This window comes from Chanos chanos, chromosome 4, assembly GCF_902362185.1.
Source record: "Chanos chanos chromosome 4, fChaCha1.1, whole genome shotgun sequence".
In the NCBI taxonomy this organism is placed as follows: domain Eukaryota; kingdom Metazoa; phylum Chordata; class Actinopteri; order Gonorynchiformes; family Chanidae; genus Chanos; species Chanos chanos.
The window spans coordinates 45,571,709-45,593,535 of NC_044498.1; the positions used below are offsets into that span (position 1 = coordinate 45,571,709).

Consider the following 21,827-nt stretch of genomic DNA (forward strand, 5'->3'; position numbering starts at 1 on the left):
GATCTATTCATCTGTGTGTACTCCAGTTCAGTAGATGGCGGCAGTGCTTTCATTAATGCGAGACGAGTAGCTACAGAAGAAGCAAGCACGGCTCTTTAGAGGGTAATTGTTGCCATCGGTATCGATATCGTTGGTTCAGTTGACAATTTCTAACCTTAGTCGTCTTTGTTTCCAAATCAGGTTTGTAGCACCCTATGAATACTTCCTGTTTTCAATATAAATCTATGTAACAGATATGTTGAAATGCACTGGAACGGTGCACACGTCTGTCTGTACCATTAGCCTATATGCTGTGAAAGGCATGAGTAGGGAAATGCGTGATCCAGGGGGTAATTAAGGATGTTATTAAGATTTGTTGACATCACATACATCCATAAGTGAGGGAGAACAAGATATCGCGTTGACCACAGGCCATACTTTTTCGCATACTTTTACCTATACATTCAATGCCAAATCATCAGTTCATAATGTTGAATGTTTTTAGTTAATTCAGTGATCCGTTATTACGAGGAGTATGGTTTTGTACACAAACCAAAAAACGCGGTTCTGTAGTCCTTGGTCCGGTATGTGTGAAGGGAACCGCGGTTTCTTTGTCCCAGCTCAACTTTGTAATTTTTCCGGAGCGTGAGTCACACTTATTCATAAAATAAGAGAACATTCATCACAGTTTGTGCTTTTGATAGGTAAACATGAGAATATGAAACGACATATACACGACAATATATATCACAGTGCTTATTATATGCGGTGTGCATATGTTTTAACTGAGTGGACGGTTATAACAGCCTTATTTACAATATTCACAAATAAGGTCAGAGCAGTCATTCATCATTTCGCAATCGTCTCGTGCTTCTTTTCCTGCTGAAATGGCATGCTTGACCGACAACTGTCCCGAAATTGAGGTGTTTATTTACACTCATTTTCTAAAAGAAGAACCTTAAAATTAAAAGAACCGAATGTATCTTTTCTTTCAGTCTCATTTTAAGGGGTTCTCTCGCTGTTTGTATTAAATTTGTCATTTTTGTGCTAAGTGTGTACGTGTTTAGAAAAACTTCAGTTCTGAGTTGGTTTAATTTTGTCTCAACTCAGATCGTGATACAAACCGCCCCTTGGCCAAAAAACGGGGACACAAACCAAGTTGTGAACCTGTTTAACGGTTACGACACTAGTAGTTCCACATCTGTGAAGTCATACAAACAGAACTGCACAACTTTGTCATAGAGTGGCTGCAGCTAATCAAATGACCTTGGATGAAGAACCACAAATGTAGATTTAAACTTGCATACCGGTGCATAGTCTGTGGTCTCTTGTAGGTCAAAGTGCTGTTCACCTTTCACTGTTTACTGTCGCAGCCCAAGTGAAAAAAAAATGAGGGTAATCTTATTTACATATGAACATACTCTGTTTTTACATGGATTTCATGCACTTGCTCACCACACCAATATGTTAAGGTGCTGAACTTCAGGTTTTTATGTTTGGTTTTAATTGCAAATAGCTTTGCACATATATTTGATAGAGAGAGTGTGTGTGTGTGTGTGCACATGCTATTTTAGACTGGATGACTAGAGTTTGATGTGTTTGTTTTGAAGGTTATGACTTCGATAAAGATTCGGCGCTATGAGGATGATGATGAGGAGGAAGTGAAGGAGATCTTTACGCTCGGCATGAGTGAGCACGTGCCCACCTCCTTCGTTCACCTCCTCAAACAGCCTCCTACTCAGATGCTGCTGGTATGTGTGTTCTGTGCGCTGCTGACTAGCTCCAAATCCCTGCTGCTGCCCATTTTAGCGGTAACTCTTCTCCTTGCTGCCGGAAGGCAGCTGGTGAGCTACATGTTTTCCAGCTACATCCAGGTCTCACTTCACCGCGACCTAAATAACATCCGCCAAACTTATTTGGAGCAGCCGAATTCCTTTTTTTGGGTAGCCGAGTCTCAGGGCCGAGTAGTCGGCACGGTGGCGTGCTTGCCGGCGGAGCACCATGCGGACTGTTTGGAACTGAAGCGGATGTCCGTACGGCGGTCTCATCGCGGGCTCGGAATCGCCAAGACGCTTTGTCGCACGGTGGCGGACTTTACTCGCGAACGTGGCTTTCCAGCCGTAGTCCTTTATACCTCAGTGGTCCAGACGGACGCACAGAAGCTCTATGAGCACATGGGCTACACCAAAGTCCGAGAGTTTCTCGTCCCAGAGTTTTTCGCCAAGATCTGCAACTTCACACTTTTTGAGTACCGGCTGGACCTGCAGCCGTCAGACAAATGAGTCTTTGAACCTACGCCAGTGTCCTCTTGGAGTATCTGTTTTGTCTGTTTATCTTATTTGTTTATTCGAATGTTCCTCTTCCTCTCTATCTGCACTGTTTCTCTGTACTGTTAGGAAAGGCCTTCATTTGTGGAGGGAATATCCTAATGTCCAGTTCCACACCTCCACATTATTACCTGTTGTCAGGTGGGCAGGCGGAGGCCAAGGCTGTTGATGTTTATTCCGTTTCCTGTGAGAAGCATCTGTGTCTGGAAGCATCTGGAAAGCGTGGAATTGTCGGTCAATTCTTGGGTACTTTTTATTATCTGTAAGTTTATGTTGGTGTAGTTAGATTTAGACTGATTTCATTAGACTTGATTACTTTATTGCTTTGGGGGATTGCACCTTGATACAATGCAGGGTGTTTGGAGTGTCAAAATGGCTGTGGGCATGGTTGATTATATGCTGATTGTCCAGAAACCTTTTCTTATCTTGCAGGAGTTCTCTGTACAGACAGAATGTTTAAGCAGGGGTAGCAATTCAGCGTTGCTCCTAATGAAATGATTAGCAAAAATAGCACAGAGAAAAACAAATTAATCTTGTTTTGGTATCTTATGTATAATTAGCCTATGTAAATGTATAAATGCAGTGACATACATTATGATAATTTTACATCAAAATTACCTATACGTTTAATTCTTTTCAAAAATGACAAATGCGTACTACATGCATATGAACGTAAATGTAGAATGTAACTTTAATTTAATTACACCTGGCAAACTTTCCATCCGTTTAAATGAGCAAAGATCACATTGCCAAGACATAGTGAGGGAAGAGCATGTAAGACAGAATGACAGGTGTTTGTAGGTAAAGTGATGTACGCTGGTCTATATAATTGGCATGACGTGTCCCTAAGCTTATTCCTCATTCGGTTAAGTATGAAATACTACTTAAACAGAACTAATGTTTCACACATTGTTGGGACTTCGGTGCCGTCCAGTGTTTATGTTACAGCTGAGATTAAGCTAAGATGCAGGCTATGCATTACAATGCAAGTGCGGAGAGCAGTTAGAATTAGGTGTATATGTTCTTGCCTAAAAAGCACTTTTAAACCTGGTGTTGAGCCTAACCTCCAGCCAACGAGAATGCAGTGGACACAGCTTGACTGCTAGGGAACATATTCTCTAGTTTGGCTCCAAAGCGTTTTAGGGAAGAGAACTGGACCTTGTAACATTTCTTGTTCTTCATTTTCCTGATCATTTTTGTGAAGACCATAAACAGTAACGATTTTATATTTGTAGGAGGGCCTTTGTACTAAGTTTATGTAAACATATATGAAATATACACCTGTGATTTAATTTTAATTAATCAAACAGCTAAGTACTGAATGGACCTTTGTTTTACTGTGTGAGGCCCAGAGCAAGTGACTGTGCAGTAAAACAGTGAAGACCTCAAGTGAGTGATTTTTGTATGTGAAAATGACACAGAATTTGTCAGTAATATCAAATTAAATTATTTGCAATATCTGTGCTTTCTGTGTGTTCTTTTTGCCCAAGAAATGCATTTTAATTCATGTTACTCAAACAGCTGGTTTGAGAATATTGTCAGTAATTTTAATTTACGTGTCTCCTTGATTCATTTTCTTGTAACATTATTTAATGTTTCATTCTCAGGACAGAACTGTTTTTTTTTTGGATGTCTTTATGGCATTTCCTCTGGCTCTGCTTTCCATTAAGTAGGTCTGAGCTGGTATAATCACGCGACTCAAAGCAGGAAGTCTAACGTCCTTTCTCTCCTGTAGCCCAAAGATTTAAAACTTTAAAGTTTATTGCATAGACAAAAGTTACTTTTTATCTTGATTGTGGCTTTGTGGTACAAGCAAAAGGTTAATAATCCTCTACAGAAAGATTTAAGCATCTGAGAAATAGTTTTTCTAAAGGAGAAATTAGTCTAAGCAAATCAGTAGTGAGAACTAGTTGCTATAATGCATCTAACCAGTGGACAGAAGTTATGAACATCTATTAAAGTAGCTGAATTTCATCTAAAGGTGAGTTTTAACTGTTCTCTGTGGATCCAACAACAATGCTATGTAAATTGTCAACACTGCTGTGTAAATGTTGTCTGGTTTCTCAGTTCATGTTGACAGCCCTGTTTGTCCTCAACAAATTAGTTGATGATTCAAATAAAACATGACAATATCAGAGGTCTTTGATTCAAACTCTCCTCTTGTTCTCGTCCTTGTCCCTTTCTCTCTCAGATGTCGTGGTTTCGCATACGAGAGTACCGGGATTCTGATTACCCCGTTGTGAGGGAGGTGTACTCCACTGGCTTTAGAGAACATGTGGGAGCCATTTTCATATTGAGTCTTCAACAGCGTTGGGCTCAGGCTCTGCTTTTTGGATTGTTCCTGCTCCTCTTCTTCCTCTTTGAGTCTGTCCTGGTCTCCCTGCTAGGTTTAAGTGGAGTTCTGCTTGTGGGCTGGATGATTGTACACCACCTGTTTAATCAGGGTGTGCAGCTGGGCCTTAGGGAAGACCTGAAAGACATCCATGCCTCATACATGCTGCCCGGGCGAATAAGCCGTTTCTGGGTGGCGGAGTCCGAGGGGCACGTTGTAGGTACCGTGGGCATCCTGCCATGCGTGGGGGAACCTGGGGCGTGGGAACTAAAACGCATTTCTGTGAGGAAGGAGTTCCGGGGGCGTGGCCTTGCTAAAAGGCTTTGTCAGACTGCCCTTCAGTTTGTAGCAAATCAAAAAGTCGAGAGGGTGGTCCTATTTACGTCCATGGTCCAATCGGATGCTCACAGACTGTACCACAGCCTGGGATTCAGAAAAGAAGAGGAGTTTGTGTGGCCATCACTCCCAGCCAAGCTTATCCATTTCCTAGTGTTCAAATATGCATACACTGTTAATACTGTTGGGTCTCACTGAGATCTGTGTCTTCAATCTCACCCATCTCGTGATTTAAAAGTGCACAGAACAATGGTGCTATCAGCATAGGAAACTATTTGTTATGTTCGCTGTATCATTTTATAGGAGAAAAAACTTCAGAACAGACAGGATGCCCAAATGCAATGTTAGCACTGGCACTGTTATATAGGAAGTGAACCCAGTGTTGTTTTATCATATGTGAATATTACACTTAAGCTGCTTTTCTGTGACGGTTCTAAGTAAATGGAAAAGCTTCCATATGTATATGAAGGATACTAAATGTAACAATGATGCAGCATTTGAACTGCAATCTCCCGTTTACTGAAAAGAGTCTATTTTCCTTGTATTCACTTTCATATCAACATAGGACAGAAGCGTTTCCTTATTACCAATTTACTACAATAATTATTAAAAGTAAAAGAGTTTCTCCATTATGTTTTTACTAAATGGAGTTTTGATACACTTTCTGTGAACACTTTAAAGTGTTCTGAACTAGCAATGATTGTTTCACTTTTTTTTTTTTGACCAATAAAGCGACTCATGGAAATCAAACACTGGTATAGACATTCGGTTACTCAGTTAAATAATCATTTAAAACTTTCCTTCCACATCATCATAACATTACACGTTTTAATAAATCTGGTATTTTTAAAAAAACGTGTTTAGTATATTGAAAGAAATGTCTTTGAAACAAATTTTCTTCTTTGCCAACAAGTACTTTGAAATTCTCTTGCTACATGTTTATTACAATATAATCCAAAAGTAATTTAAAAAGCTGAAAATTTCATGGATTATAACACCATGTGTAATGAAATTACACCTTAGTTTTTGCGTCACAGGGCACTGACTCATTGTATGTCCACGCTCGGGCATATTCGTAGCCACCACAGGAAGTCGTCACATCCATATTATATTAGAGTCAGCAGAGCGGACCAACCTGAGCAACATAGCCTATGAAATTACAGGGTAAGTTACAGCCTGTTTGGAAATAAAAAAAAAAGCATGAGACAACTCTTGCATGGTTTCAGACATCCAAATTATTTATTTTTTTGTTTTTATTTTTTTGACTGTCATAGAATAAATAGAATTAGGGAGAGACGCGAGACTAAAATACAATTATGGAGAGACCCATGCTGTTTAAATAGGCGGTGGCTGAATCGAGTGATGAGGTCACGGTACATTACTCGACGGTGGGACAAAGCCTTCGGTTTGATTTGTGGCTTTTTTCCAGTCTGAACTGTTATCTGATTTAAATCAGTGGTTCCTGTTTTGGTTCATTATTACACGTTTTAGCGGCCGGCACTAATAATCTAAATTTTCTTGTCGGTTTGCATGGTGTTCAGTTCTGTGAGGGAAAAGGTCTTCATAATTTTCTGACAGGATGCTCTGCGTCTGATTATTGGGGGTGAAAGTGTAAACAACGAGGTTTACAGTAATAATAATAATAAAAAAACTTTTTCCACAAGGGGGCATATAAGAGCAGCTATCCGGAGCAGGCTCTGCTAGTGTACAAGGCTACTTTCTGGAGTGATAACATACTGCATTGTGAGGATAACCGCTGAGAAGCTTGTGTCAGATAATTGATGTTAATTATTAATGTTAATTTGTGTTGGTTTGAAACGCTGATGAGACAGCAAAAAATAAAGAGAGAATGGGGATAAAGATTATGCTCTTACCTGCCAAGCCATGCGCTGTGCAGCCAGACGTCAGCTTAGTGAATAAAGGTAGAACGTCTTTCCCTGAAAATCCATTGGTCTGTCTGTCTGCCTCTCTCTCTCTCTCTCTCTCTCTCTCTCTCCCAGACACACACAGACTCAGGACACTGCAGACCTATAAAGACAGCCCCCCCCCCCCCCCCCCGCCTCTCCCCGTCTTTTCCTCAGCTGTGAAATATTTGTGTGGGGGTACTCAATAGTTTTTGATCCATAGTGAGCATCCGTGATATTTTATCCTTTCCTCTCCCTTCATTTCTTTGTGTCCTCGTCCCTGCCCTTTAATCATTGTATTTCCTTTTATCTCACACTTCCTCTCATCTTTCGTCTCATGTTTGGTGTTTTCTGTCCCCCTAGGGTGGTCAGTCGTCAGTCTGAGTATGGCTGAGTTATATTGTCCATTCTCTTTCCTGTCTGTGTGAATGCTTAGAGACCAGGTTAAAGACCTGTGATATAACTGAGCTATTTATGAGTGATTCATTATCGTTTGTGCGTTTGGAGGAGAGATCTTGGTGAAGGGGTCGATGTCAAAAGCTGAAATGGGAATATGGACGTCCTGTTTTATTCTGTCTGTAAATCCCTCTCTTCTTTCATCGTTTCTGTTCTCTCCTCTCCCTCTCTTCCTGTCCTCCACCTGTCCTCTCTGCCTGACAGTGAAAATTCTGACCTGCTCTGCCCCTCAGCATTTGCTTTGCTTTGCAAAATAAAGAATCAAGCTGAAAAGGCTACATTGCAGATTTAACTCATAAAGAGAGCTAATCCAGTGTTTGTGTGTATGTGTGCGTGTATGAGAGTGTGGGTGAGTGTGTGTGTGTGTGTGTGTGTGTGTGTGCGTGTGTGTGTGCGTGTGTGTGTGTACGATTCAGAAAGCAAGCACCGGTCAGCTGGGAATACACGCCACTTGTGTTTCTGGCCTCGCACTCCCGCTCTGTTATGCCTTTTTTGTTAAAAACTGCGTCACATTCAAACAGGAGCAGGCCTGCAAAAGCAGAGACAGGCCGACCAGAGAGGCTGCCTTAAAGGGGCACGCGCCGCTAAAATCCTGCATCATTTCATCTGGACGAACACAACGATGTTTAAAACCCTGCCGCCGTTTAGAGGGAGTCGGCTTTAAACGAGACACCCATTTGACTGGTTAGTCTCAAGATTGTCATGGAGTCACTGAGGGTCAAGGCAGGGAGTGAGGGGGCAGAATACTCACTCCATCATCAACCCTCCTTTTGCCTCTTTATTTTAATTTCAGGAAAAGAAGTCAAAGCATGCAAACGCAAACGTCTGCTAGAACTGAGCCAGACTTGTGTGTTTTTCACGGTTCAGTAAGTCTGTGGTTGGGTTTCTTAAGTTGTGAGTACGGTGACTGTATTGCGAAACTTAAATCTCTGAGCCTCAGCCATGTTCTAAAACCGAGACTCCGCAATAATCCTGTGTCCATTCCGCCAGTGTGTGATATACAGTTGCTCTGCACTACAAAGTGGTTTTGCTAATAAATTTACACCCCCCCCCCCCTCCCCTTGCAAAAATGGTTTCAGTTTTCTGGGTCATGTCAGTTACTGCACCTCCATAACTTCTGTTAGCTCCATAACTTCTGTGCATACTGAATCCACAGATTTAAATAAGCAGATGATTGGATTCACAAATCAAAACATATGCTCTGTTACTGTTGGCTTAATAGGTAATATTAGAAGAAATTGTTAAATGAACAAAATATTTAGTGAGTGGCAGAGTAGTTTGTTTGTGTACCAGATGAATATTTTTCTGTAACGTTAGTTCAGAAGTTGATCAATTTGTTCGGATTGTTTGGGACACTAATCCTTGAGCAGTTGTAATTACAGATTATGCATTTGTGTATGTATGTGTATATTTGTGCTTGTTTGTTAGTCTGTGTACTTGTTTGCTTCTTTTTACTTGTGCTTCTTTTTATCTGTGCTTATTTTGAATCATCATACTCAGACTGAATCCATTTATTCTGTTTTTTTGTGTTTTCATCATGTACATGAAATAAATATGTTTGTGAATATTTTGGTGTGAACACTGGAGGACTTTAGGACCTAGCATTGCCTCTCTGGTGTGCCTGCTCTCCTGCAGAAAGCAGACCAGACATTAGCGCAGAGGCATTGCTCTGCTTATCACACACACTCTCTCTCTCTCTCTCTCTCTCTTTCTCTCTCTCTCTCTCTCTCTCTCACACACACACACACACACACACGCACACACACACACATATATGCTAGCACTGCTTTACTGGACACACACACACACAAGCACACACACGCACACACAGACGCGCGCGCGCACACACACGCGCGCACACATACATACGCACGAGCACACACATCCACTATAACGGCTCTGCCAACACACACACAAATACTATTTCACTCAGCTTAGAGTGCGTGCACACACACACACACACACACACACGCACACCCTTTCGGGTTGTCATCCCTCATTCTGCCATTCTTCAGCTCTGTTCCCGGCTGCCTGTGGTTCAGTCTATCCTGGTGTCTTTTTTGCTGGACCTAACACAGCTGAGAAGTTTCTCAATCCAGATACTCAGACAGAGAATGATGATGTGATGAGAGAGACAGATAGAGAGAGAGAGAGGGAGGGAGAGAGAGAAGGAGTGAGATAGAATCATTGTCTAGAAGAAGGCAGACAATCGTTGTCAACGGCGACGCTGGAGCAGCATGTCTCAGACCAAGAGATACACTTACAGCAGGGTGAGTGACACACACACACACACACACACACATGCACACATGCACATATGCATACACACTTTTAAACACCTGCATACACACATATTTCTCTCTCTCTCTCTCTGACACACACAAAAGCTAATTTCATGCAATGTGAGTGGGTTGTGTTTGGTATTCAGTGGACATGTTAGTTTTGTCTTTCATGAGTAATAATTAGCAGCCATATGTAGGTGTATAGAAACCTGTATTGTGTGTCCTTCGTAATTAGTTGTCTTTGTGTGTTAGTGTCTGGGTGCGTTTGTGTGTGTATGTGGTATTGTGTTCTGTGACTGAAGCCAGTGTGTAACCCAAGGCACTGTTTTTCTGAAGACTAAAGTTAATGCCTCAGAGGTGTGGGAGAGCTGACACATGATGATGTCACTTGATGATGTCAACCTGGAGGTGTCCTCATGACCCACTTCCTGTTTCCTCATTGAGTTGTACAGTCAGGTTGTCAACATAGTGGGTGTGCGTATGTTCGTGTGTGTCTGTGTGTATGTTTGTGTGTGTGTTTGTGTCGGAGACTAAGAGCTAGAGAGCGAGGGACTGCATACTTGGACATATTTAAAATAAATATAATTCAATACATGATAATAATATATGCAATACATGAACTGTCCAATTTATACAGAATTACTGTGAACAAGACTTTTTGGGATTTTGACTCTGGTTTGATGCAATGTAAAATTATAGGAAAAATTCAACATCTTTCCTTAATCACTCAATTGATTTGTCTATCCTAAAATTGGAATTCTTAATCCTTATTCTTAATCGTAGACCTAATATAGTCCTTTGATCCACACTCCAAACCTTAAACCCCAAACCCCAAACCCCAGACTGCAGGGCCTGCATATGTTGAATGTTTGGAGGAATGAATGGATTTGCTGATTCACTAATGCTGATGAAAGACAAAAGCAACATGTACACTACCTCCTCCACTATACACTGCAATAAAAGAGGCTATTGAGTAGAGTTTGACTATGTGGTTGAGGTTTGTCATTGGTTTGGTGTGGGGCAGGGGGGAATGGAATGTAATTAACCAGCTGTGAGGCCATTCAAAGCTTTAAATGCTCAGAGAGTCTCAAAATAGTTAAAATAGTTTAGGATAACTTAAATCCACTTACGTGATTCCATAGTGTTGAGAAACCTTCTTTATGTGATTTCACAGTGTTTGAGTAGATACTCACCATGAACAAGCAACAAGCAGTTCATACCTGTACACGCACACACGCATGCACGCACGCACGCACGCACGCACGCACGCACAGCCATGCATGCACACACACACATCAACGTACACAGTGGTGGATTAAGGTATGGACGACATGGGCAGCCACCCAGGGTGGCACCTTCCTGGGGGCGGCACGGGGTGCCCACGCAAAAAAAAATCGGAATGTTGACATTTGCCCAATCGGTTTTCTACCGCTCATTGAATGAGGGGGGGGGGGTTTCGCCCAGGGTACCATGCGAACTAGAAGCAGTACTACAGGTACATACTCATGTAACTTTTGCTGAGTCACTCTCATCACTTTTGCAGTTTCTTGGTGTTCTTTAATTAGGTCAGCTTTCAGCAGATGTCTCTCTCTTCCTTTCTCTCGCTTTCTGTTTTTCTTCACCTGAAGAATCATTTTTTGGGGCCATAGATCCGTTTAAACCGTTATCCCTCCTCTGTTTGATAAAGCCTTTTTTTTGTGTGTGATTTGGAGAACGGTTTGTCACTGACAAAGGCAGAGCACTCTGTTTGCAGGTTTGGTCTATCCACAAGGCGTGTTAGTGGATTGGAGCGTTAGAACAGCGCTCGTTAAACTGTTGGTGATGAAGATTCTGCATAGGTGGCAGTCTAGAGCTGTTGAAAACTAACACGGTACAAAGTCTCCCTCTGTGGAGGTGTTGTGGTTCGTCTTTGAAGCGCAAAAGGTGTTTGAGATAATGCCTTTTGGCTTCACATGTGATGATTTCCACTTCATCTCCGTGATGAGCAAGAAAATAGAGCTTGTGTCACGATCAGATCATCACTTCACAGTGAGTCACTGGTATTTGTATGTTCTGTTCCTTGGACCGGTTGAGTTGGACTGGTGTTATTGAGTAAACCTAGATGATGTTACCATAGCGCCTAGCAATGCTCAAAACTGTAACCTGCCATTGACGTCCTCATGTCCTCATTTTTTTTTTCGAGTAATCGTCAGTTGTTTTTAAACAACTGGAGTATAAACTCTCTGTTTCCCTCTCTCTCTCTCCCTCTCTCTCTCTCTCTCCCTCTCTGTTTCTCTTTCTCTTTTCTTTCTCCTCCTCCCTCGTCACTCTTTCTCCCTCTCAGACGACCAGCAGTGGCAGCAGCAGGATGAGTTCTGACGGGGGAGGGCGGCCGGTGAAGGTGGGCTCGTTGGTGGAGGTGATTGGTAAGGGCCATCGGGGCACAGTGGCCTATATAGGCAACACTCTTTTTGCCTCTGGGAAATGGGTTGGTGTCATACTGGAGGAGCCCAAGGGAAAGAATGATGGGACTGTGCAAGGCAAGCGTTACTTCACCTGCCGAGAGAACCATGGCATATTTGTTCGCCAGTCTCAGGTAAAACGTACTCACTCATTCACTACCTCACTACTTGACAATGCTCAGTAACAAATTGAACAAATATTTCTTTGTTTCTTTGTCTGTTTCTTTATTTCTCTCTTTCTTTCTTTTTCTTTCTCTCTCTCTCTCTCTCTCTCTCTCTCTCCCAGATTCAATTAGTTGAAGATGGAGCAGACACAACTTCACCTGACACACCTGAGCCCGCCACCTCTAAAGTGCCAAAGCGAGGTAAGAATTTCCACATACAGTGAAAACACCCCTATGTTCTCTTGTACTGCGATAACTAACATTGAAATAAAGAATACTGAAATATCTAATACTGACATAACTAATGCTGAAATTCCTAATTCTGAAATGATTAGTACATGTTATTCGATATGACGAACACCACCATATATCTCGGCCTGCCTTTAATGAACACTCTTTTGACGTGTCTTTCTTCTCAGAGATCCTGGAAGCGCCCAAATCCAGTAAAGTGGTGAGTGAGTGGTGATGGGAGGGGAAAAGAAAAGCAAGGCATATGAGTGGATGTATGTGTAAGTCTGTTTTCTGTACGTGTGTGTGTGTGTGTGTGTGTGTGTGTGTGTGTGTGTGTGTGTGTGTGCGGGCGTGCGTGTTTGTCATAACTCTTTACTGACTCCTAATCATCAGCCATTCTCTTTCACTTCACAAGGTTGATTATGATACCAGATTATCTCCACTAGAGGGCGAAAGTGGAGCGGTTTGTTCTTAAACCTATGATCCTTGAAATGCACATAATTTTTTTCACGTAAAAATAGCTTGCTGCTTATCGGCTTGAGCTAAGTTTGAGCTCAAGTTACAGAAGTTTAGGTTGACACAGCTGATTCATGTTGACTGACATTTGTTGACATGCAGAAATGCAAATGATGAACTGGGCATTCAAGATCTTTTCATTCACAAAGGTCATTTTACAGTCATTAAATACTGGAGAATATACCATCTCTATCAATAAATACTTTGATCCTGTCTGCTTATATGTGTGTATTTGTATGAGAGTGTTGCTACCCTGTCAGTTAGTTGAACTGTGAACCACAAGACCACTCACATCCATCCAAACCTCCCATCTAGCATCTCTCTCTCTGTCTCTCACGCTCATACACAGATAAACACACACCCTCACACAAACACACACACACACACACACACACACACACACACACACATGCACGCGCACCCTCCCACACACACACTCACACAAACGCACTACGTGTCTGTCTGTACTTCTACTTGTCTGGTAGCCTTCTCCCTCTTTCTTGTGCTTGAACTCGACAGTAGTGACATTGCGACTAAGACACATGACATCTGTGTGAGAGGGCAACACTGTGTGTGCGTGCGTGCATGCGTGTGTGTGCGTATGTGTGTGTGTGTGTGTGTGTGTGTGAGCCATCTACACTTTTAACCTCTCACATCTTCCTCTTTTAATGAGCGTGCAGCGAGGAGTCAAACCTAAGAAGGTGCTGCATGTTTCTCTAACCTTTCTGTCTGTAGAAATCTCATGCTCTGTGGCCAGGTTGCATGGCATCAGACCTGCTCTCGTCTGTCTGCTCTCGTCTGTGTGTGTGTGTGTGTGTGTGTCTTATATTTTGTCAGTTTTCATCAAGCTGGTCTTGATTGCTGGCTTTTCATTAGCTGGCTGTCAGTGTTGTCGCTCTGAGGTTGGCTGCCTTTCAATGTATATCCCAAAAAGCATGTTATGATAAAGTGATAAAGTGTACATGTAGTTGACGTGTGTGTGTGTGTGTGTGTGTTGGAGAAAAATAGCAAGAACATTTTTGTCTGTTGGTGTAACAGGTATTTTAATACTCATCATTTAATAAACTTTAAAGCCCTCACATTTAATTAGTTTCACATATATATACATAGACCACACCATGTAAGAGCTTTAAAATGCTTTTTTTCCTTCCTTTTTTCTTTTTTTAATTATTATCTTTTCTCATTGCATATAGCTGCAAACATTGGCACACCCTCATAACTCTGGAATTGATGCTGTCAGTCAGCTGCAAGCAAGGCTGGAAGAAAACCTCCCTATGTTTCCCAGTATTCCATATGCACACATTCCAGCCCATTTACTAATCAGAGTGAAAGATGGTTCACCACAGCAGAGTACAGAGTTAGTAAAATGTTCATGAATTTACACAGTATTCATACACTGTGTTCATCCAAAAACAAAGTTTACAAAGTACAACTTTTGTTCCCAAAACCTTTTTAACACTTTAACTGAGTCAGATTTTTTTTTTCAGGCGTTTTTATTGAAACTAGCAGCGGCTTATCCCTCTCCCCTTTGGGAAGAATTCCTGTGCACATTGCTGTGTTTGAATAAACCACATTCCAAAGTCTCTCAAGCAGAAGTCAAGGTGCTGCCTGATTGAATATATTTTTTAAGGTTCAGTGCCAAAATATTGAAGTTCTTTCAGGTGCAGAAAGCTGTACCTTTACTTTAAAATGTCAGTGTTCGTAAGCGGTGGCCATAAATCAGAACTGTCGATATTTCTGTGAAAGACGCAGAGAGGCAAGTTGGTAAGGGACCGGTGTTGTATGGACCGATATCGAAGAAGCGGGCAGAGGGAAGGGGGGGCCCCAGAACACATAAAATATAAATGATAAAGACGTGGGGCCGACAACAGAATTTTGTTCCCAAAGAGAGAGGTGTACAGAAAATAATGTGTCATGTTAAATCATACCTCAGAATGACATTCATCTGAAAATAATGAACTCGTTAAATAGAGGTCTTTGTATCAGGGACGACGGGTATTAGAATGAGAGTGAAATGTGTCCGCCAGTGGTTGTTTTTCAAAATAAGGCTCTAAATAAGGCTCTTCTGTTTTCCTCTTCTCTCTCTGTTTTCCTCTCTCCATCTCCTTGACCATGTTCTCATCTTCAACTGTCAGCGGTGCTGTAATCAGATCCCTTTCTCTCTCTCTCTCGCTCTCTCTCTATCTCTCTGTAATGGATCCTCTAATGGATGTAGTCTCTACCCTCGTGTGCAGTAACTCTCCATAGGTACACACACACACACACACACACACACACACACACACAAACATACAGTTACGCACAGACAGTAACAGACAGACACAGTTATACACACACACACACACACACACACACGCATCTCATACATGCAAATGGCCAGTAAAAACTGAAAATATATAATGGACATTTGAGAGTATGCTTGTGAGTGTGTCTCACCTGTTTTATACAGAGGATGCAGGCTGAATAGGTCAGCCTAGAAAATGTCTTTGGTGTCGACGTACACGTGCGGGCACACACACAATCACACACAGACACACACACACACACACTCTCATTGTCACACCAGTGTTTTTGGACAGCCTGTCGCAATTAGCCTACCGAGAGTTACTGGAGGGCCGTTGCTAGGATACAACAGAGACAATTCCATCAATTCAGCCACATCCCCTTTACTGCCTTGCCTTCTGCCTTTGTTTTTCACTCTCTCTCTCTCTCTCTCTCTCTCTCTCTCGCTCTCTCTCTCTCTCTCTCTCTCTCTCTCTCTCTCGCTCTCTCTCTCTCTCTCTCTCCGTCTCTCTCTCACGCCTTTCTTTGTCTGGAGGGAGGGGAGTGTGGTGATGTAATGTGCTTGCTAGGCAGCAGCTGGCAAATCACAGCGAGCAATGATAGAGGGAGACAAGAGGAGGAGATTTAGGAAGAGGAGGAGAGAGAGAGAGAGAGAGAGAGAGAGAGAGATGGATGCAGAGAGAGGGAGAGAGGGAGAGGGTGACTACTGGCTTATGTGAGGGACTGCAGAAAGATGACAGAGCTGTAACTGGAGAGATAACGGGAGGGAAGAAGGTGGAAGGAGAGGGAATGAGAAAAAGAGAAAGGTGGATCTAAGGTCGATCGCAAACATAGAAGGGATTTGTGCAGCCGCACCAAACGGACAGAAAGAAGTAAAAGAGCAGCCATTTCCACCGCAGCGCCGATTACCTGCACCACTGTCTGTGTGTGTGTGTGTGTGTGAGTGTGTACGCGTCTGTAGCCTGTCTGCTACTGCGTGTGTTTTCGCAGCTTTGCTGGATGTTTGGTCTGCTCTCCGTTCTGCTCCTCTCTGTATGTGACTAAACACCTTCTCACTGTCCGCTTTCCTCCCGGGTGTGTGTTTGTGTGTGCGTGTGCGCGTGTGTATGTGTTTGTGCTCTCTTCACTTGCCAATATGATGAGACAGACGCCAGCTCCTCGTAAGGTACACTGTCTGTCTGTTTCCTGTCCTTTTACTCTCCTTAGGCCCTTTGGTTTTCATTCATTACGCAGAGTGATGTTTTAATCCAGGTTTCAGGCTTAGTGGATTGTTTTTGGTTTGTGCATCTGTGTGTGTGTGTGTGTGTGTGTGTGTGTGTGTGTGTGTGAGTGAGAGAGAGAGAGAGAGAGAGAGAGAGAGAGTCACTTTGAGTGAGTTCTTAAGTGTTTCTAAGAAGTTTAAAATTCCATCACACCATTTCTTTGCTGTAATTAACAAACTTATATTATTTGCCGTTTTGTGACAGTGTAATGTTATTGCATATGTTGTAATGAGTTTCAGCGTAGCGTGATATATAACACTGTGATAAGTAGAAGGCTGTAGCTGTAGGTTATATGACAGAATGCTAAGGCGTAGATACTTATGTTATATTAGACACTCAAAGCACTGGTCCTGTGAGCAGAATCTTAATATTGACTCTGGAAAGGCTGGAATTAGAAGTGTTTGCCTGGTTTTCATGATTCAGTGTGTGTGTGTGTGTGTGTGTGTGTGTATGTGTGTGTGTGTTTAGATAAAGGAGGGTTTTGTCTAAACTGGAACTGTTGTTTCCTTTTACAACAATGAATCTCTTTGCAGCTTTGTGTGTATGTCTGTGTGTTTGTTTGTGTGCTGATGTCTGAAAGAGAGGCCTTGGTAGTGCTAGGATCTAGAATCTTCTTTTTTTTGCCACTGACTGTCACAATAGGGTCCTGGAGCCCAAAAGCAGCAGTGGAGGAGGGGGGGGGGGGGGGGGGGGGGGCTTTTGGGCCTTTCAGGGCTAGCTCACATGACCAGTGCTTAAACTGCAGGAGCAGAATGAGTATTGATGGAAAGTGATACATATGTTTTTGCTCTCACACACACACACACACACACACACACACAGACACACACACACACACACACACCCACACCCACACACACACACTTACACACACACACACTCACACACACACACACACACACACACACACTCACACTCACGCACACACACACACACACACACACACACACACACACACACACTCACACATACACACACACACACACACACACACACTCACACTCACGCACACACACATACACACACACACACACACACACACACACACACTCACACTCACACACACACACTCACACTCACACACACACACATACACACACACACACACACACACACACACACACACTCAGGCATGCACGCACGCACACTCACACACACACACATGCGCATACACACACACACACACACACACACACAGTTGAAACTCTAGAATAACTGCATGTGTCCTGTCCTCTGTCACTAATTCTGACTTTCTCTGTTTTCTTTCGTCTGGCTGCTTACTCCCCTTCTCTGAACTGACCCTGGATGGCTGTGTGTATGCATGTGTGTTTTTTGTTTGTCTGTGTCTGTTCTCTCTCCAGACCACGGCCAGAAGGCCTAAGGTGAGCTAAGAATTCCTCAGGTCCCCCTATGTGTGAGTGTGAGTGTGTGTATGTGCGTGTGTGTGCGTGCGTGCATGTATTTGTGTGAGAAAGAGAACAGAGAAGAGAGAGAGAGAGAGAGAGAGAGAGAGAGAGAAAGAGGGAATGTGTAAGTGTGCATGTGTACATGTTTCCCCGTAGCACTACATTTTTTCATTTATTATTTTATTATTGATTTATACGTATCTCTGAGAATAGATCGATGATTGGCCTTTTGCATTTTCGTATGTTTCATTTATCTACGTATTTCATTGAACATTTTTTGAATATAGTGAATAACTGAACCATCTCCCCTTTCTCTTTCCCCCTCTCTCTCTCTCTCCCTCTCTCAGGCGAGGGCAGGGACGGGGGTAAAGGTGGGCTCCGGCTCGGCCTCGGCCGGAGAGATGAGCAGCAGTGAGCCCAGCACGCCAGCTCAAACCCCATTGGCTGCCCCTGTTATCCCCTCCCCTGTGGGGACACTCCCATCACCTGGAGCTCCGCCCATTCCAGGCCCAACCAAGGTGAGGGGGGACTCGACCCCAGAAGCCTACTGAGATTAACTCAATGTATCGTTTTTAGTTCTATACTATCCAAAGCTACAGGAGCACTTAGGCTCTCAGTTTTTACAACCTAATGTCTGGCGGTGACTGATACAATATTTCTTATGTTAAAAGTGTTCTACCACGCTACCATGCTACCATATTTTGGTTTGTCTTATTGTGTACCTATTATTTTGTTACCAGGGTGACAACACCGTGGAGACAGAGGTGCATACTATGTGTGAATATTGGAGTGAGATAGTGCAATGTTTAATACTAACTCTAAAACTCTAAAAGGGGCAAATTTCTTCAAGAGCACAGTCCTGGTCTATTGCTGCCCTTAAAGAAATGCTGCTTTCTGTACTAGCCACTACGGCCAACACTTTCTTACTGTAAATATGTATGGTGCTTCAGAGTGTGAATGCATGCTTTTAACCAGTGACAGTCTACGTCATGTTCTCTCTGGTTTTAGAGAAACAAGAGGTTTCATCAATATGTAATTGTGTGTGTGTGTATGTGTGTGTGTGTGTGTGTGTGTGTGTGTGTATGTGGAATTTTGTGTGTCCAGTATGTGTGAGTGTTTGAAATTCATTTGCAGTGAATTGGAACGAATTCACCATGTATGTGAGTATAGTCACATACACACTTATAGCTCATTCTCTTACTCTCTCTCTCTCTCTTTCTCTCTCTGTCTCTCTCTCTCTCTCTCTCTCTCTCTCTCTCTCTCTCCTTCTCTCTCTCTCTCTCTCTCTTTATCTGTTTTGCCACAGGAGGAGGAGTCTCTGCGAGCTCAGGTGAAGGATCTGGAAGAAAAGTTGGAAACTCTCCGCATGAAGAGAACAGAAGATAAGGCCAAACTGAAAGAGCTGGAGAAACACAAGATTCAGCTGGAGCAGCTGCAGGAATGGAGGATCAAGATGCAGGAGCAGCAGAACGAACTGCAGAAGCAGCTGAAGGAAGCCAAGAAGGTGCACGTCGAAACGTCTAACGTTTTCCGAGAGACAGAGACGGTTGTTCGCAGTGGCAGATTCATCGTAAAGGCTAAAAGATACTGAATGCAGTTAAGGTTTAGGGATTAAGTAATGGATAGATGAAGACTTAAATCGCTTACGGTTTAGGGAAGTAATGGCTTTTATTTTATATCCTTAATTGTGGTACAACTCTATGACTATGTAGTAATACTATATATACTCTCATGTTTATTTCCAATGTGTATCAGGTTAACCTTGTAGATACAAATACCACCGTATGAATCTGAACCCATTTAATCTGTTCTATAACATTCAGGCAGTGTTGTTTGTGTGTATCATTCAGGTAGTGTATTTGTGTTTAGCAGTCAGGTAGTGTATTTGTCTGTATCATTCAGGTAGTGTATTTGTGTGTGGCAGTCAGGTAGTGTATTTGTGTGTGGCAGTCAGGTAGTGTATTTGTGTGTGGCAGTCAGGCAGTGCGATTGTGTGTAGATGCTGATGTCTCTGTGTTGTAGGAGGCAAAAGAGGCTCTTGAAGCGAAGGAACACTACATGGAGGAGATGGCGGACACTGCAGATGCGATTGAGATGGCCACTCTGGATAAGGAGATGGCCGAGGAGAGAGCGGAATCTCTGCAGTTAGAGGCTGATGCCCTTAAAGAGAAAGTGGAAGAGCTGACGATGGACCTGGAGATCCTCAAGCATGAGATAGAGGAGAAAGGTACAGGACTAGTCCATTAGAAACACACACATACACACACACACACACACGCATGCACACACGCACACACACACACACACACACACACACACTCACATATATATATACACACAAGTGCACGCACTCACACATACATGCGTACGTGCACACACACACACTCCCCTACGCAGACACACAGACACACACACACGCACGCAGACACACACACGCACACGCACACACACACACACACACACACACACAGACACACACACACATTCAGACTCATTCTTCCTCACTTTCTGGACATTTTCCTACAGGCTCGGATGGTGCAGCCTCCAGTTATCACGTGAAACAGCTGGAAGAGCAAAATGGACGTTTGAAGGAAGCTTTGGTCAGGTGCGAAGATGTTCTGCGTAGTGTCAGAATATTAGCGGTGTGGCGGCCATACAGCAGAAACGCAGTGCTGTTAATGAGAATACATTTGAATCACCTTGTCGTTTGACCATATGTCTCATACCTTTGATTTTATCTCTTTATGTCAGGATGCGAGACCTGTCAGCCTCAGAAAAGCAAGAGCACTCAAAACTGCAGAAACAAATGGAGAAAAAGAATGGAGAACTAGAACTACTGAGAGCCCAGAAAGACAAGCTAATGGAGGAGATGAAGATGGCCGAGAAAACCATCGATGAGCTCAAGGAACAGGTCTCCATAAAATCATATCTCTAATGAACATGCACGTATGAACTCAAAAGCTAATATGAATCTTAACACAGCATTCCAACTGAGAAGCCTAATGATATTCACATAGAACTGCGGCGTGAGCTCATTGTGAGAGGCAGAAATAGAACGCTAATGGTAATGACTCTCTAGAGTTTAAGTCAGAAGATGAGACAAAGGACTACTGCAGGTGTGGTTCTGAAGGCAGCCTGGCGGTGATTATGGCAGTAATTGTAGCGATAATATTGTGTTTTCTGTGTTAGGTGGACGCTGCCCTAGGGGCTGAGGAGATGGTGGAAATGCTGACTGAGAGAAACCTGGACCTGGAGGAGAAAGTGCGAGAACTCAGAGAGACAGTCAGTGATCTGGTGCGTGCTCCAGGGACCAGAACCGATCTATGGACTATCAGACACCTGAAATAAAGACAAAGAGTGTGAATATCAAATGTCTTCAACTCTGTGCGTCTGTGTGTGTGTGTGTGTGTGTGTATGTGTGTGTATGTGTGTGTGTGTGTGTGTGTGTGTTGTAGGAGGCCATTAATGAGATGAACGACGAGCTCCAGGAGAATGCCCGGGAGACGGAGCTTGAGCTGAGAGAGCAGCTGGACCTGGGCGCGGCACAAGTCCGCGAGGCGGAGAAAAGGGTGGAGGCCGCCCAGGAGACCGTAGCTGATTACCAACAGACAATCCAAAAATACCGTGAACTCACCGCTCACCTTCAGGTATCATCAGATAACTACAGCTTTACCTGTGTACACAACACGACCAGGTCTGTGATGAAGAGCCCATGTTTTGTGAGCTGAAAGACAGGAAACTCTTAGGGATATTTTACTCCCGGAGGGACTCCTCCTCTACGCGTATGAGTTTTCCAAATTGTGAAAGCTACTGCATTAAATAAATGAAAGCTGTAATGTTAGATGTAATTAATCTTTTTTGTTTTTGCTCTCTTGGTGACAAAGGAGGTGAACAGAGAGCTGATGAGT

The 21,827-nt window shown here is 43.0% G+C and overlaps 2 protein-coding genes across 4 annotated transcripts in view; both read left to right on the forward strand.

The window, feature by feature from the left end:
* The first annotated feature begins 93 nt into the window (after positions 1-93).
* On the forward strand, positions 94-5,546 carry LOC115810782 (N-acetyltransferase 8-like). 3 transcript variants are annotated; one of them, XM_030772791.1, is made up of 3 exons: positions 95-180; positions 1,590-1,730; positions 4,498-5,546. In XM_030772791.1, the coding sequence occupies exons 2-3, from the start codon at positions 1,593-1,595 to the stop codon at positions 5,170-5,172; spliced, it is 813 nt and encodes a 270-aa protein (XP_030628651.1). In that variant the 5' UTR covers positions 95-180; positions 1,590-1,592; the 3' UTR covers positions 5,173-5,546. The 3 variants fall into 3 exon arrangements, with proteins under 3 accessions (XP_030628652.1, XP_030628651.1, XP_030628653.1); XM_030772792.1 differs by lacking the exon at positions 1,590-1,730 and having other exon boundaries at positions 94-180; XM_030772793.1 differs by lacking the exon at positions 4,498-5,546 and having other exon boundaries at positions 1,590-3,742.
* A 4,025-nt stretch (positions 5,547-9,571) lies between these two features.
* Positions 9,572-21,827, forward strand: part of dctn1b (dynactin 1b) — an 18,783-nt gene continuing 6,527 nt past the window's right edge. Inside the window, exons 1-14 of the mRNA XM_030772374.1 lie at positions 9,572-9,604; positions 11,940-12,191; positions 12,344-12,422; positions 12,641-12,672; positions 13,649-13,669; positions 17,875-17,895; positions 18,267-18,437; positions 19,226-19,423; positions 19,942-20,146; positions 20,446-20,524; positions 20,671-20,830; positions 21,109-21,213; positions 21,375-21,566; positions 21,804-21,827. The exon at positions 21,804-21,827 is cut by the window's right edge and continues 90 nt beyond it. Coding sequence (XP_030628234.1) covers positions 9,572-9,604; positions 11,940-12,191; positions 12,344-12,422; positions 12,641-12,672; positions 13,649-13,669; positions 17,875-17,895; positions 18,267-18,437; positions 19,226-19,423; positions 19,942-20,146; positions 20,446-20,524; positions 20,671-20,830; positions 21,109-21,213; positions 21,375-21,566; positions 21,804-21,827 — 1,572 coding nt within the window. The remainder of the gene's footprint in view (positions 9,605-11,939; positions 12,192-12,343; positions 12,423-12,640; positions 12,673-13,648; positions 13,670-17,874; positions 17,896-18,266; positions 18,438-19,225; positions 19,424-19,941; positions 20,147-20,445; positions 20,525-20,670; positions 20,831-21,108; positions 21,214-21,374; positions 21,567-21,803) is intronic.

What these genes read in the sequence shown, in the direction of transcription:
- LOC115810782 (XM_030772791.1), top strand. Translation starts at nt 1,593, where the DNA reads ATGACTTCGATAAAGATTCGGCGCTATGAGGATGATGATGAGGAGGAA. An exon ending in CTCCTACTCAGATGCTGCTG is followed by an intron (nt 1,731 to 4,497) that starts GTATGTGTGTTC and finishes TTTCTCTCTCAG; the next exon opens with ATGTCGTGGTTTCGCATACG.